At 52.0% G+C, this 13,177-nt stretch overlaps 1 protein-coding gene and 1 non-coding gene across 3 annotated transcripts; one reads left to right on the top strand and one right to left on the bottom strand.

The window, feature by feature from the left end:
* Positions 1-765: 765 nt before the first annotated feature.
* On the bottom strand, positions 766-8,978 carry LOC119709956 (argininosuccinate lyase). Of its 2 annotated transcripts, none has more exons than XM_038158370.1 (17): positions 8,912-8,978; positions 8,162-8,224; positions 6,701-6,895; positions 6,032-6,115; positions 5,670-5,726; positions 5,337-5,434; positions 4,603-4,680; positions 4,287-4,364; positions 4,098-4,150; positions 3,718-3,780; positions 3,433-3,547; positions 2,723-2,807; positions 2,497-2,556; positions 2,149-2,232; positions 1,871-1,951; positions 1,409-1,515; positions 766-1,006 (listed from the first exon to the last, which is right to left on the bottom strand). In XM_038158370.1, exons 2-17 carry the CDS (start codon positions 8,171-8,173, stop codon positions 856-858), a joined length of 1,401 nt encoding a protein of 466 aa, XP_038014298.1. In that variant the 5' UTR covers positions 8,174-8,224; positions 8,912-8,978; the 3' UTR covers positions 766-855. The 2 variants fall into 2 exon arrangements, with proteins under 2 accessions (XP_038014298.1, XP_038014296.1); XM_038158368.1 differs by lacking the exon at positions 8,912-8,978 and adding an exon at positions 8,663-8,746.
* A 4,062-nt stretch (positions 8,979-13,040) lies between these two features.
* Positions 13,041-13,111, top strand: TRNAG-GCC. The gene has a single exon. It is a non-coding gene; the product is annotated as a tRNA-Gly (tRNA).
* Positions 13,112-13,177: the final 66 nt, after the last annotated feature.

Below are 13,177 nucleotides of genomic sequence, written 5' to 3'. Positions count from 1 at the left end.
AAGGATCAAGAATGGTTATGGGAGAAAAAAGAACTGTGAGGGGGAGATGAGGAATCTCTGTTCTTCTGACTGCAGGTGTTGAGTATTGGTGTTACCTGTGGCTTTGGCCTGGCAGCTGAGTGTGCAAAAGTGATTTCCTGGCTGGGTGACCAGTCTGGAGAGTGAGACATGGGCCAAAACAGGAACACAGCAGGAAGGAAGGGAGCAAACACAAAGGAGGTTTGTGGAAAGGTAATTGAAATGTGCTGTTTAAATGCCAAGTGAATGGATTTGTTTAAAGGCCAGAATAAGGAGAGATTGAGAGTGGTGAGAAGTTGGTAAAAGGGATTTTTGCTGTTGCTGATCCTTCTTCCAAGTGTTAAAAGCACAAATGCTCCAAGGGTGCAAGCACTCTGTGTCTCCTGGGGTACTGTGGCTGGAGATTTAGCTGCTGACAGTTTGTCCTGCCTCTGCTGCAGCCCTGGCCCCGAAGTTGGTGAGGCAACACCTTTGTTATTTCTGTTCCCTGTGTGTTCCAGACCTGCAGCTCTGAGTCAACAACGCTCTGCTGCCTCAGCATGAGGAGAAGGGGCTGAGCAAAACTCCAGCTTTGCAAGGCTGGGGTGGGAAAGGAATTCTGCTGAGTAAAAAGGGACAACCCCCATCTGCCAGCCTTCCCTGCAAGGGACACATCCCCTGCAGGAAGGGAGGAGAGCCCACATCCTTCCAAACCCGGGCTGAGCTCAGCCCATCCTCACCCCGAAGAACCAAGAGACAAGAGCAGGATTTCAGTGAACTACAGACACCCCAGTGTTTATTAACTCCAGATCAGTGGCACAGGCACTCTGCTGCAGGCACGGCATCTCTCCCCACACTCTAAGCCTGCTCCTTGAGCCTCTTGAGCAGCTCCCGCAGCTGCTCGATCTGGGCCGACACGCTGCTCTTGGCGGTGCCGCCCGCGGCCGTGTACTGCTCCACGCTGCTCACCACGCTGAACACCTGCGCCACGTCGCTGCCAAACAGGGGGCTGGGGGCACAGGGGCTGTCAGGGGGCTCTGGGCTGCTCCACGTGCCCAGCGCCTCTGCAGGGGCTGAGGGAGTGAGGACGGAGCCTTTTCCCCAGGGGAAACGCTCCGGAGCTCCTGCTGCCTGACATCAGCTCCAAGGGGACACCGAGGAACTTCAGAGCCAAAGCCCTCTGGGGGCTCCCTGCTCAGGGCAGACGTGTCTCCCAGCCCCTCCCGAGAGCTCCTGCCCATGCCCAGGCCCATCCCTCCCTGCTGGAGTGGAATGCAGGTGGTGTTGTCCCCCTCCAGTATTTCAGCCCCAGCGGGAGCAGCTCGGATATTCAGGACAGGAGGAGGTTGAGGCCCAGGCACTTTGGGGAAGGCAGATCTGTGCAGGGAAGTGAAATAACAGAGCTACAAACCTGATGGTCTTCAGGTCCTCCAGGCTGAGATTGTTGATGGTGATGCCTTTGGTCTCGGCGAGGTGGACGGCCTTGCCAGCAGCAATGTGTGCTTGTCTGAAGGGCATCTGCAGGGGCAAGCAGAGGTGGCACTCAGTGACCAGGCAGCTGGACTGCTTTTCCATGAGGAAAATGGATGTGCTACTTTCACAGCTGACCCGTTTTCCCTTAGGACAAAGCAAGCTGAATCTGGCAGTGCTGGGGTGGAAGAGGGAGGATTTAGGAATAAATTATGATCAAGTAATTTGGGTGTAAATCACTATGAAGTCTCCCAGGTAGCACTGCTTAAGATGCATGTAAAGAATGTGTTTTCAGCTTTCATGGTTGTTGACTGCTCATCACCCTGGGGCCTCATCCCAGCTCCTCACTGAGCAGACCTGCATCCACAGAAATCCCAGCTCCAGCTCTCCCTGTGGCACTTACTCCTTTGTGAACCAAGTAGAGAGCCAGGTCAGATGACAGGATCTCAGGGCTCAGTGCCTTCTCCATGTTCTCCTTGTTGATCTGCAGAAAGGAGGGGCAGAGGGAGACGTTATCTATCATCAGCTCCTCCTGGGGCACATTAGCTCTAAGAGGGACCAAAATGAGCAGTGTGGGTGAGGCACTGAAGAATTTTCACTTCAGGACCAGTCTGGAGCCCCGTTCCCTGTGTCACTCACAGAATGTGCTCCATGTTCAATACTTAAAAGATGCAGCTTTACCTGGAGGGTGGAAATCACTCCAGTGGCCACCTGGAGCACAGCATTCAGGGTGTCGATGACATCAAAGACAGCCTCCTTGTCCTCCTGTGGTGGAACAGTGATGGAAATGGCTCTGAGCCAGCCTGTGCAGCACAACAGGCTGAGCAGCCCAGGCAGCAGAGCAGGGATGTGATCCCAGGGGCTCCTGCCATGGCACTCAGGCTGTCACCTGCAGCATCTCCTCCCTCAGTCCCTTTGCCAGCACACAGCCAGGGGCTGTGCACAGGAATGGAGTGCTGGGACAGCTCAAGGGCAGGGGATGACTGTGTCTGCTCAGAGAGATGGTGTGGGGAGGAACAAGGGCTCTACCTGCAGGTCCTTGTTGTAGGTGCTCGGGAGTCCTTTGAGGACCATCAGAATTGCAGCCAACTGCAGAGGGAACAGGAGAGGCAGGGAGTGAGGCACAGAGCAAAGCACAGCCCCGGCGCAGCTCCAGAACCCACAGCTCTTTACAAAGAAAAGGGCAAGGAAAAGGAGATTCTCCAGCCCCAACGGGAGCGGTTTCCTCTCCCTCCTCCTCCTTTTTGGGCCTCACCCGTCCGAACACTCGCCCGGCTTTGCTGCGGATCAGCTCCAGACTGTCGGGATTCTTCTTCTGAGGCATCAGGCTGCTGCCAGAGCTGCAGGGAAGGTGTGGTGAGTGCACTGGTGAGCAAAACCCTGTGGCTGAAATGCCTGTTCCTGCCCACTGAAAGGAACCTCTAAATCCCCTTTCCTTGTTCTCCTGTTTTGGTGTAGGAATCAGTGAAGTGAGGGTGCTGAGTTTCTCATGTTTCCCACAGCAAAGCCTTTGGTTTTGCACCTTGTCTGGAGCTCCCACACAGTCCCACCTCTCACAAGGAAAGGAAAGGGAGGCTCCCCCTCCAAGCCGCTGCAAAGGTGGTGTCAGCAGGCCAGGCTAAGTGACCTCGGGGAGGGAGGGCTGTGGCTGTGCCACCCTGCAGACAAGGAGTCTGCTGGGACTGCAAACCCAGCCACACAAGGAAGGGCTCTGGCAGCATTCCCAGCACAGGAGGAAGTTCTCTCTGCCAGCAGGTGCTGGACAGGAGTTGCTGGGCTGAACACAGACTTGGTTGAGTTAAGGGAATGACAAAGAAGTGACCATTGCTGAGGAATATTCCCCCTGAGGCTGCCTCTGTGCCAGGCTCTTGGTGCTGGGTCAGCCTCGTGCACAGACAGACCCCAACCACTGCCTCACCCAGCGTGGGGAGCTGAGGAGAATCCCTCACCAGAAACAAAACCTACCAGTAGGTATCAGAGAGGGTCAGGAAGCCAAACTCGCTGGTGCTGTAGATGATGAGATCCTCAGCCATCTTGCTGAGGTGGATCATCAGCAGGGTGGCAGCAGAGAGGAATTCCACTGCAGGGAAGGCAGCAAATCAGGAGGGGAAAAGCTGCTTGGACAACCCAGGGAGCCCTGACTGGAGCTTTACATCCTAGTGATGGATTTCAGTCCCTGATTAAGGAAGGGTAACTGGAAAGGTGTCAGGAGCTGCTCCCCCTGTGCTGGGCAGCTTTGGCTGTGCTTACCCACAAAGTCCCTCTCGCTGACGGCATCCATGCTGTTCAGGCTGATGGAAGCAAAGTCCAGCTCTGCGAGGAAGGGGATGGACACAGGAGGTCACACTGGCCCTGACAGGAGCCTGAATGCACCAGGCTGCCCCAGAGGACGTGACTGGGAGCCCTTGGGCAGTCCCAGCAAAACAAAACACATTTAGTGGGGTTTTCTTTATGATCCCAGACAGGCAGAGTGCAGCAGGGGCTGCTCTTCCTCCCACCTCACTGGCACTGCCTATTTCTGCAGCAAAAATCCTGGCTAATCCAGGATGGGGCATTGTGGTGCCATTCCCTCCCTCCCTCCCAGGTGTGACAGGTACCCCCATGCCCCTCAGGCCCAGGATAACATTTACCACTGCGCAGCAGCTCTCTGTCGATTTCCAGGGGGTTTCCAGCCAGAGCTCCACTGCCAAGGGAGAAAGAAACAGAAATCAAGCAATCCTCCCTTCCTATCCATCCAAAGCTGAGCTCTGGGAAGCAGGGAAGGCATGTCTGAAGTCTTTCAGACAAGACCAAATGATCACACAAACAGTAGATCCTACCTTCCCAAAGGCAAGACATTGATCCTCTTTTTTATCTCTCCCAGGCGCTCAGAATCACGGGTCAGAGCAACAGCATGGCTGGGGAAGGAGAAGGGGTAGAGAGCAATGAAGCAGGGAATGGCTCTTTCCAGTCATTATCCTGCCATGCCTGGAGCCTGGGATCCCCCCTCAAACATGAGGTTGGAGCGGTGCCTGGACAGAGCCACACGGGGAATTCCTGCTCCAGTTTGCAGGGCTCCCTCTGGGTTGTCACCAGCCCTGGCTGTCCCCTCAGCAGAGCAGGGCCCCGAGGGTGGAGAGGGTGGGAGGTGCTCACCTGAGCAAGAACTGGCTCCATCGGATGGGCTGAGCTTTCTGCAGGTGGGTGTAGCCAGGCAGGATCACATCGATTTCTCTGGGAGGGAAAGGCCAGAGAGGTGAGCAGCAGGGAGGGCAGGAACAGGGACAGGGACAGAGCAGGGCTCCTGGCAAGGTCACAAACTGAGCATCTTTAGTCTTTGTTGTGCTGAAGCTGGTCCATCTCCTGTCAGCCTTCAAGCCAAGCACACTGGGTTAAGCTGTTCCAGAGTGGTGAATCTGCCCTGGGCCTCCTGGAAAGTTGCCTGGAGCAGCAACCTCTCTGGGCAGGCAAGGATTCCCCAGCACACCCCAGCTCTGGAGCGTGAGGAGCAGAGACAGACAGGGAGGTAACACAGCTGAGCTTTTTCTCCTGCAGAAAAACCTGAAACATTTTTTCCACTCCTTCAGACGGGTTTGGTGCCTTCCAGAATCTTGTGTGGACCTCCCACCTCAACTCCTTTGCCAGGCATGAAGGAAAGTTTCTCTGGAAACTTGGAGAGATTGAGGGATGAGGAAAGTTTCTGTGAAGTGAACTCTAGAGAAAAAGGGCCTGTTGTGTTCCCTGGGCTACCCCAACCTGCCTGGCTGTAACTCCCTGCACAGGAGACCCTGCTGCTGCCCAGTGGGGTCAGACAAAGGACAAACCAAAGAGTCTCCTGCCCCAGAAAGGCCAAAGTTATGGAAAACAGGGACTGTGGGAAAAGGACTCACATGGCAGCACGTTCCACCAGGGTCTTAATGAGCTGCAGGAGGTGTGACGAGATGATGGAGAGGGAATTCTTCATGAGCAGCTTCAGGTCAGTCACAACCTGTGGGGGATTGGCAATAAAGAATGTCACATATGCAGTGACAGCAAGGCAAGCCCCTCCTTCTCCTGTGTGATGGGAATGTGTATCTTCTTCTCATCATTTTGTTGTATTTCTGTGGTAATGTCAGCATTTCTTGCTCTCCGGGAAGAGTTCCAGAGGTCATTCTGGGCTGAGGTCTCCTGAAGTGAGGGAGAGGAGGAATACAGAAGGAGAAACAAAAAGATTCTGTCCATACCTGATCATTCCTGCTTCTGCCAGTGTGCAACTTCCCAGCTACGTCTCCAATCAGCTCCTGGGGACAAGAGCAGGATTTCTGTCAGCATCTCTGTGTTCAAACAGGACAAGCCACATGAGCACATCTCCCTGCCTGGAAGGGACTCAGCTCCAGGATCCTGTGAGTAACCTGGGATGTGTTCTGGGGAAGGGCAGCTTTGGGTTCTGTGCTTGTACAGTGCCACAAAAGGGGGTGTGGAGACCCTTGGCTGTGCCCCAGGGGGTTCAGTGCCAGCAGCTCTAAAGGGATTTCCCAGAGGGACAGAGGGACAAGCCCTCAATGTCAGGCAGAAGATCAGGGACAAGAGGCTGGAGGAGGCAAACCTTCAGCCTGCGCTCGTTGGCAGTGTGGATATCCTCATCAGTCTGGATCACAGCAAAGACCCCTTTGGACCATTCCTCAGAGATCTGCAAACAGCAGAAACATCACAGTTACCCTGCTGTGCCTGGGCTGTGAGTGTCCCCAGCAAATCCCAGCTCCTGGCATTCCCAGAAGTCTCTTGCAAACTCTGGCATTCAGGCTGCTCACTGCATCCTGATATTCCACACTGTTGGTGGGATTCACCTCTCTATCCATGACAACCCTGCAGTTTTATGGAGGATTTAAGCATTGCAAGGGAAAATTGTGCTCAAATATCAGTGATTTCTTTAGCATCATCCACAAAGCTTTTCCTGTAAAACACTGCACAGGCTCACCATTGCCCGGGGTGGGTGAGCAACAACAATGCACATTTTATAAAAGCACTTCTCTGCTGCCTCCTCTCCCCCCTACGCCTGCTGTGCATTGCCTCCTGCCAAGCTGGGCAGCCAGACTCAAAATTCCACGTGCCAGCAGGAAAAGGCTGTTCTTACTTCCCACTGAAATGATTCCTAGTGACTGCCCAGTCTGAAGACACGAGGACACTTACAGGCACTCTTTAAAACACCAAGATACTGTCAGGTAAGGAAAGATTCATTCCAGCACACACGAGAGGTTGTGAAGGGAAGAAATACCTTTTCCAGGCCACTCAGGATCTTCTCCAGCTCAGTTTTGGACAGGATTCCAGCCTTCTCCAAGGCTTTGGCATAAGCCATGCTCCCCTGGATGTCCACCTCAGACAGCCTCTGATCAACAGTAATGGAAGCGCTGAGCATCTCCATGATGGGATCTGTGCTCCCCACAAACCTTCCTGCCATCATTTTGTCCCCCTGCAAGGAATGAAGAGACACAGATTTATGGATATATTCCCTAAAAATCTCTTCATATCCATCTCAATCAAAGAAAAACCTCAAAATCTCAAAAAATCTTTATCAGAGTGAAACTGAGGACCATCTCAGGAATGGTTTTATTCAGTCTATACCAGCAAAAGCCTGGACTTAGAGCATGTCACTCTCACTAGAATTTAGCCCTTGAGGTTACAGGTCTGGTTTAGGGATCCTCCAAGATATTTGACTTCTGCAGGACTCTCTGAAAATAAGCATCAGGGCGTGTGGTGCAAGACCAGCATGGAACTGTGTTTTAAGGTAGCTGCTGATCTCTGACCCTTTGATGGACTCCTGACCAAAAAAAAAAAAAAGAGGTAAATGAGTCAGGGATATAGTGAAAACTGTTCTCTGATCCTTGAAATACTAAAAAAATCCCACTCATTTAGGGAGACTGGAAGAAAATATTGATCTGACAAGGAGCTGTGGGCCAGCACAAGGCACACGCTCCAAACCATTCCTGTAACTGTTACAAAGTGTCTGAAGTCACCGTCCGAAGGAGCTCCGGAGCTCCCGACGTTGTCATGTAAAATTAGGACAAAACAGGTTGCAGAAAGGGAGCCCTGGGTGCCTTTCAGCGTTACAAATGTTCGAATGAGATGCAAGGGGAAGGGAAATCCCCAAAGCAGCCGCAGAAGGGCTCGGCAGGGGCGGGCGGCGGAGCTACCATGGACAGCGGGCAGGGGCCGCGGCCCAGCGGCTCTGTGCCCCAGGAACGCCGCGGGGAAGGGCAGGAGGGAGCCTGCGGGGCAGGGTGAGGGCTCCGAGTGCCGGAGCTCGGAGTTTGTCCGCAGGAGCTGCCGCGGGGGGGAAATGGGGGAACAAAGCGAAGTTTGGCAGCTCCTCGCTGGACACGCCGTGATGGGCAGAGGGGACAGGGAGCGAATGGTGCTGCTGGGAGGGAAGGGGTGGGGTGGGAAGAGGTGTCCGGGAACATCTTCACTGCCGGGATCACAGCTGGGACGGTGGATTATTGCAGCAAAGACGTTCGCTGTCCCCCTCTCCATTGAAAACCCGGGAAAACCACTCACGGAATCATTGAGGTTGGAAAAGACCTCTAAGATGAGGGAGTCCAACACTGCCAGGAGCACCCCTAACCCACATCCCTCAGGACCACACGGACACCTTTCCTGAACCCTCCCAGGGATGCTGATCCCACCCGTTCCAAACGGCGCAGAGAAGGACCCGCAGCAAAGCCAAGCTCCCCCTCACCTCGGCTGCCATTTCGGACGACGTTTTGCTCGTTTGTGCAGCGATCCTGGCACTTGGTGCAACCTGCGGGACAGCGCCGAGATGCTCAGCTGCCGCCGTGCGCGCTCCTGGTTCCCCGGACACCGCTCCCGGTGCGCTCCCAGTTCCCTGAGCGTCACTCCCTGCCCCGCTCCCGGTGCGCTCCCGGTTCCCTGAGCGTCACTCCCTGCCCCGCTCCCGGTGCGCTCCCGGTTCCCTGAGCGTCACTCCCTGCCCCGCTCCCGGTTCCCCGGGCATCACTCCATGCCCCGCTCCCGGTGCGCTCCCGGTTCCCCGGGCATCGTTCCAGGTGCGCTCCCAAGCCCCCGGGCATCGCTCCCGGTTCCCCGGGCATCACTCCGTGCCCCGCTCCCGGTGCACTCCCGGTACCCTGGGCATCACTCTGTGCCCCGCTCCCGGTGCGCTCCCGGTTCCCCGGGCATCACTCCGTGCCCCGCTCCCGGTTCCCCGGGCACCGCTCACCTGCTCCGCACGCAGCCCCGGCCGCTCTGTGGCTCGCTGCTCCCCGGCCCCGCTGCCCCGCTTTTACAGCCCTCGGCTCGGGGCCGGCGGCTCGGCCCGCCCCGCCGGGGCGGGGTGTGCCCGGGGCCGGCCCCGCTCGGGTCCCCCCCGTGTCCCCCGTGTCCCTTCCCACCCCTGCGCTGCGGCTCGTGGACAGGGGGTGCTTTGGACAGGGAGGCTTGGGAGGGATGCTCGAGTGATGCTTCTCACCCGGCGTAGCTGCTGCGCTGTGGGCAGGTCAGGAGCATCCTTGGAAGGCTTTGCTGGGAATACCGCATGTGTCTGTGTCACACCCTGCTAACGAGCAATCTTTAACATAAACAGAACTGATCCTGTGCTCTGCACCCACCGCTACCCAGCAAACACAAAAAACAGATGGGAGTTCTTGTTGTGTCCCATCTCTGCATGGATGAAAGTGTTCACCCCACCTGGAGAGATGCTGCAGCCCCAGATTTGGGGCTCCCCTGCTGTCCTCAGGTTGGGGGGTCACCCGAGAGCCGCGGGCAGTGGCTGTGGGGCTTGGAGTTGTACTTGTGGCACTAACCTCTATCTTAGACTCATCCCACCCTGAATATCATGGAATGAAGTGACTGATGGAAAGCACAGGAGACCTTTCGAGCAGCAGAGCTGGGGCTCAGCACGAATTTCTCATTAACTCCTCAGACAGAGCATTTTCTGCAGCCCCTCCACAGAAAGCTGAATATTTGCTGCTTTCTCCAAGTGAGCTCCTGCAGTGCAATATTTTTCCATGTACACAGTCCAAACCTCTCACAGAGCTCAGGAAATATATTCCAGCTTTCTCATCCCTTTTTTGTTGGATTTTCCTCCCTTAAACTGACCCTCTTGTTCTTTTTCTACTGTTCTCTCAGCTCTACAACTTATCCCCTTTTCCTTTTTCCACTGGGATACTGAAACAGTTCTCATTCCTTTTGCAGTCCTATTCCTTCCTCTTGTGAAATCCCTCATTTTTACCACTTTTCTTGTCTTCTCTACCTTTTCCAAGTGTCCTTGTCCTTACTCTGGGCTTAGACAGGAGATTGCCAGCGTGTTGTGAAAACATTAAGCGCTGGGTTTATAACTAGAGTGAAAGGGTGTAAATAAGATTTTGCCAGCCTGTGTCTGATATTACATGTGACAGGGGATATTCCATCCACATGGGATCTGTCAGCAATGCCACTGTGGATTTAGCAAACTTCCCAGGGATTAGTTGGCTTGGAGTGCTCTGCTCAGCTCCTGCCCCAGGGTGTCTCTAGGAAATTATGAATTCTCGCCTTATTTTTAGCTCAAACAGGCAATAACTATGTTTTCTCTATAATAATGTAGGATGTAGATTAATATTTTTATCATGAGAGTGGAAGTAAAACAAAATACAAGCAGAATTCCTCGACTTAAAAATGAACATTGAAGAAATAGGATTTCTTAAGGATGCTTGGAGCTGGAGAGCTGAACTTTTTTGAGGGGAAAACAGTAAAACAGCAATGCAAAATATATTTTGTAATGCAAACTGAAGTGCATTCTCACTACTGTCTTCTCCATTTGTTCTGGTTTGGATGTCTCTCCACTTCTCATCATTGCCTCTCAGTGATTTATTTGAAACAGAAAGGTTAACTTCAAAATCCTCATCCCACAGTTAATACTGAGGAAGTTCTGAAGGAAAAGTCTCCAACTTATTCTCCTTTCTGGCACAGGGGATGGCAAATGATTCCCACATCAGTATTCCCAGCTCCACCTTTTGGAGGTGAAAATACCTACTGGAGAGTAAATTGCCAATTCTGCAGCACAGAGAAGTTTAATTAAATACATTTGAACGTTCTCAAAGATCTGAGCTTTATTTGTACTTCTGTAATCAATCAGCCTCTCTCTGCTATTTCACTTTTTTGCTGGAAGAGTGCAATGCTGAGGGAGTGCAGCTCCAAAGAAGCCGTGGTGGCTCTGGAACTCCAATTTTCTCAACAGGACTGTGAAGGAAAAGGATGGCAGAAGCAGCTACAGTGCACCTTCTTTGAAAAACATCCTTTTTTTAGCTGTCTTTTTGCTTTGGAGAAAGGAAACAGCTCCACGGGCTGAACGTGCCGTGCAAACGCACCGTCAGCTCGGCTGACATGGAACCCTGCTGACATATTCCTGTTCAAAAAAACCCCAACTTTGTTTTTAACTAATTTCTGAATGGAAAAGGCAAAAAAAAAAGGGGGGGGGGGGAAGAAAAAAAATAGACACCATAGGGTGCTGAGCGAAATGCTGAACACAGTAAACATCTTTCATGACAAAGAACACAAATACCCTGCAGATCTGCTGTCAATGGCAAGCCCTGGGCCCCCTGCTTTCAATAGTTAATAGAGGCCCCTCTCTCCCCAAGCCTTACTGGCAACAATCACAACGTTCAAATGTTGACATGCTAAGCACATTTGGAAAAAACCCATGTCTGCATTCCCCATGGATGGTGTAGCATCACTGTCTAACACCTAAAGAGCAGCAACTAAAGCCAAAGTGACCTTCTCACCTCACCCCCTGCCCCGTTGGTTGCTTCCCTCTTGATATTCCCTTTCATGGTGGCAGTGGAGATGGAGCTGAGTTTGTATTTACAGCCTGCCAGGCTTCCTGTCTCCACTGGGAAATGTTTAGGAAATCTCTGTTAGGGAAAAAAACTGCTGGAAGAGGTGTTTGTGTCATGCTCCTTCATCCCCGGCTGAGTCTTCGTGGTGGGTTGTAAAAAGCAGCACTGATTGGAAAAACGTGTCAGGAAAGTGAAATTTTATGGAAAAAAATGTGTCAGGAAAGTGAAATTTTGGGGAAAGGATGGAAAAAAATGTGTCAGGAAGGCAAAATTTTAAGGAAGGGATGGAAAAAACCCGTCAGGAAAGCAAAATTTTGTGGAAATGGTAGAAAAAAATGTGTCAGGAAAGTGAAATTTTGGGGAAAGGGTGGAAAAACATGTCAGGAAAGTGAAATTTTGGGGAAAGGGCAGAAAAATGTGTCAGGAAGGTGAAATTTTGGGGAAATGGTGGAAATAAATATAGTAATTTGCTCCTGGGGGAGAGATATAAAGAGACGTAAAGGATTAGGATTATTGTGCTGAAGGTTCTGAACCCTTAGCTGAAGAGAGTGGTGAGAGGCAGACAAGGATTAGCAGATTTGTGGAATGAAACCCTGAAATTTGGTTGTCTGGAAATGCACTATTTTCACATGGAACCTGCCATCCTTTCCCTTCTTTCAGGCGGCTGCATGTGGAGGCCTTGGGACATGGCAGAGCAGTGACAGAGCTTTTGCTGTGCCACTTTTGGCCAATTTACAAGGCCAGTTAATCCTGACATGAAAAAGGGCAGCATCCATCACATCCTGTGCTCTGAGTCACACCAGCAGCTCTCAGACCTCTCTCCTGGCTCTTTTTTATTCCACAGGACTCCACAATTAACTATTTTGACTTATAAATACATTTCTATCTGTGTGTGATGGGTGCACATACCCACCAAAACATTTTTTAGGAGTTTTCAAATTAAAAGGGCTGAAAAGCCTTTGCAGTTGGCTTTTAAATTTTGCCCAGCGCTTCTATATCTGGTGATGGAAGTTTCTGGAAAACTGGGAGCTGCTCCTTGCCCACTGTCCTGGCACTGGAGACTGTTCCTAAAGCACTGCAGTCTGCTTGTGTTACTCTGAATTGGTTTAGGATTCACAACACCTCAAGGAGAAGAAAAGGCTTAATTTTGTCGGGTTTGGTCGTGGAGAAAACAGTGGCTGGTGGGTTTTTGCTGGAATTGCAAGGCAGAGGTTGTAGGCACAAGGCTGACCCATTCAGTTCCCTAGACCCCTAAAAGGATCTTAAATCCCAGCTGCAAGCAAGCAAATACATCTGCATGACACTCCCTAGGGAGTTAGAGGTGCTGTGTCTGCATATGAAATTTTCCCTGGGACATAATGTCAAAATTAAGGAATTATTATTTCCCTGGCCAGGTAATTTTCCTTGCTGTTTCCATTAAGATTTTCAGCTATTTGCACTCATTGAAGTGTCGCTGGTTTTACTGAGGATGAAAAGGGCTGTTGGAAAATTTAATAGCACATGGTTTAGATGGGAAAGAGTCACGGTGCCAGCTGGGGAAGGCACGGCGCTGATGCATTCGATGGATGCACGCACGGGTGCTTTAAAAGACAACAGGAGCATTACACAACTACCTCAGCAGCACTCCGCGCATGGTTAAAGATTTGATTTGAAAGTACTTTCGCGATACTGTTTTGCCTTTGTCACAGATAACAGTGGTTAATTGCCAAACTGGGACCAAAAAATGCACCTTTTTTGTCTGATGTATGGACAAAAGCCATGATGAAGAGGCATTCCGCATCGCCGGCATTGGTGGTTCAGTGGTAGAATTCTCGCCTGCCACGCGGGAGGCCCGGGTTCGATTCCCGGCCAATGCAGCTGAGCTTTTCCTCCTTTCTCTTTTTTTTTTTTTTTTTTTTTTTTTTTTTTTTTTGAGTTCCTTA

This window comes from Motacilla alba, chromosome 19 (genome assembly GCF_015832195.1).
Source record: "Motacilla alba alba isolate MOTALB_02 chromosome 19, Motacilla_alba_V1.0_pri, whole genome shotgun sequence".
Lineage (NCBI taxonomy): Eukaryota > Metazoa > Chordata > Aves > Passeriformes > Motacillidae > Motacilla > Motacilla alba.
The sequence above is the reverse complement of the archived record's forward strand: the minus strand, read 5'-3'. Positions and strand labels throughout refer to the sequence as shown.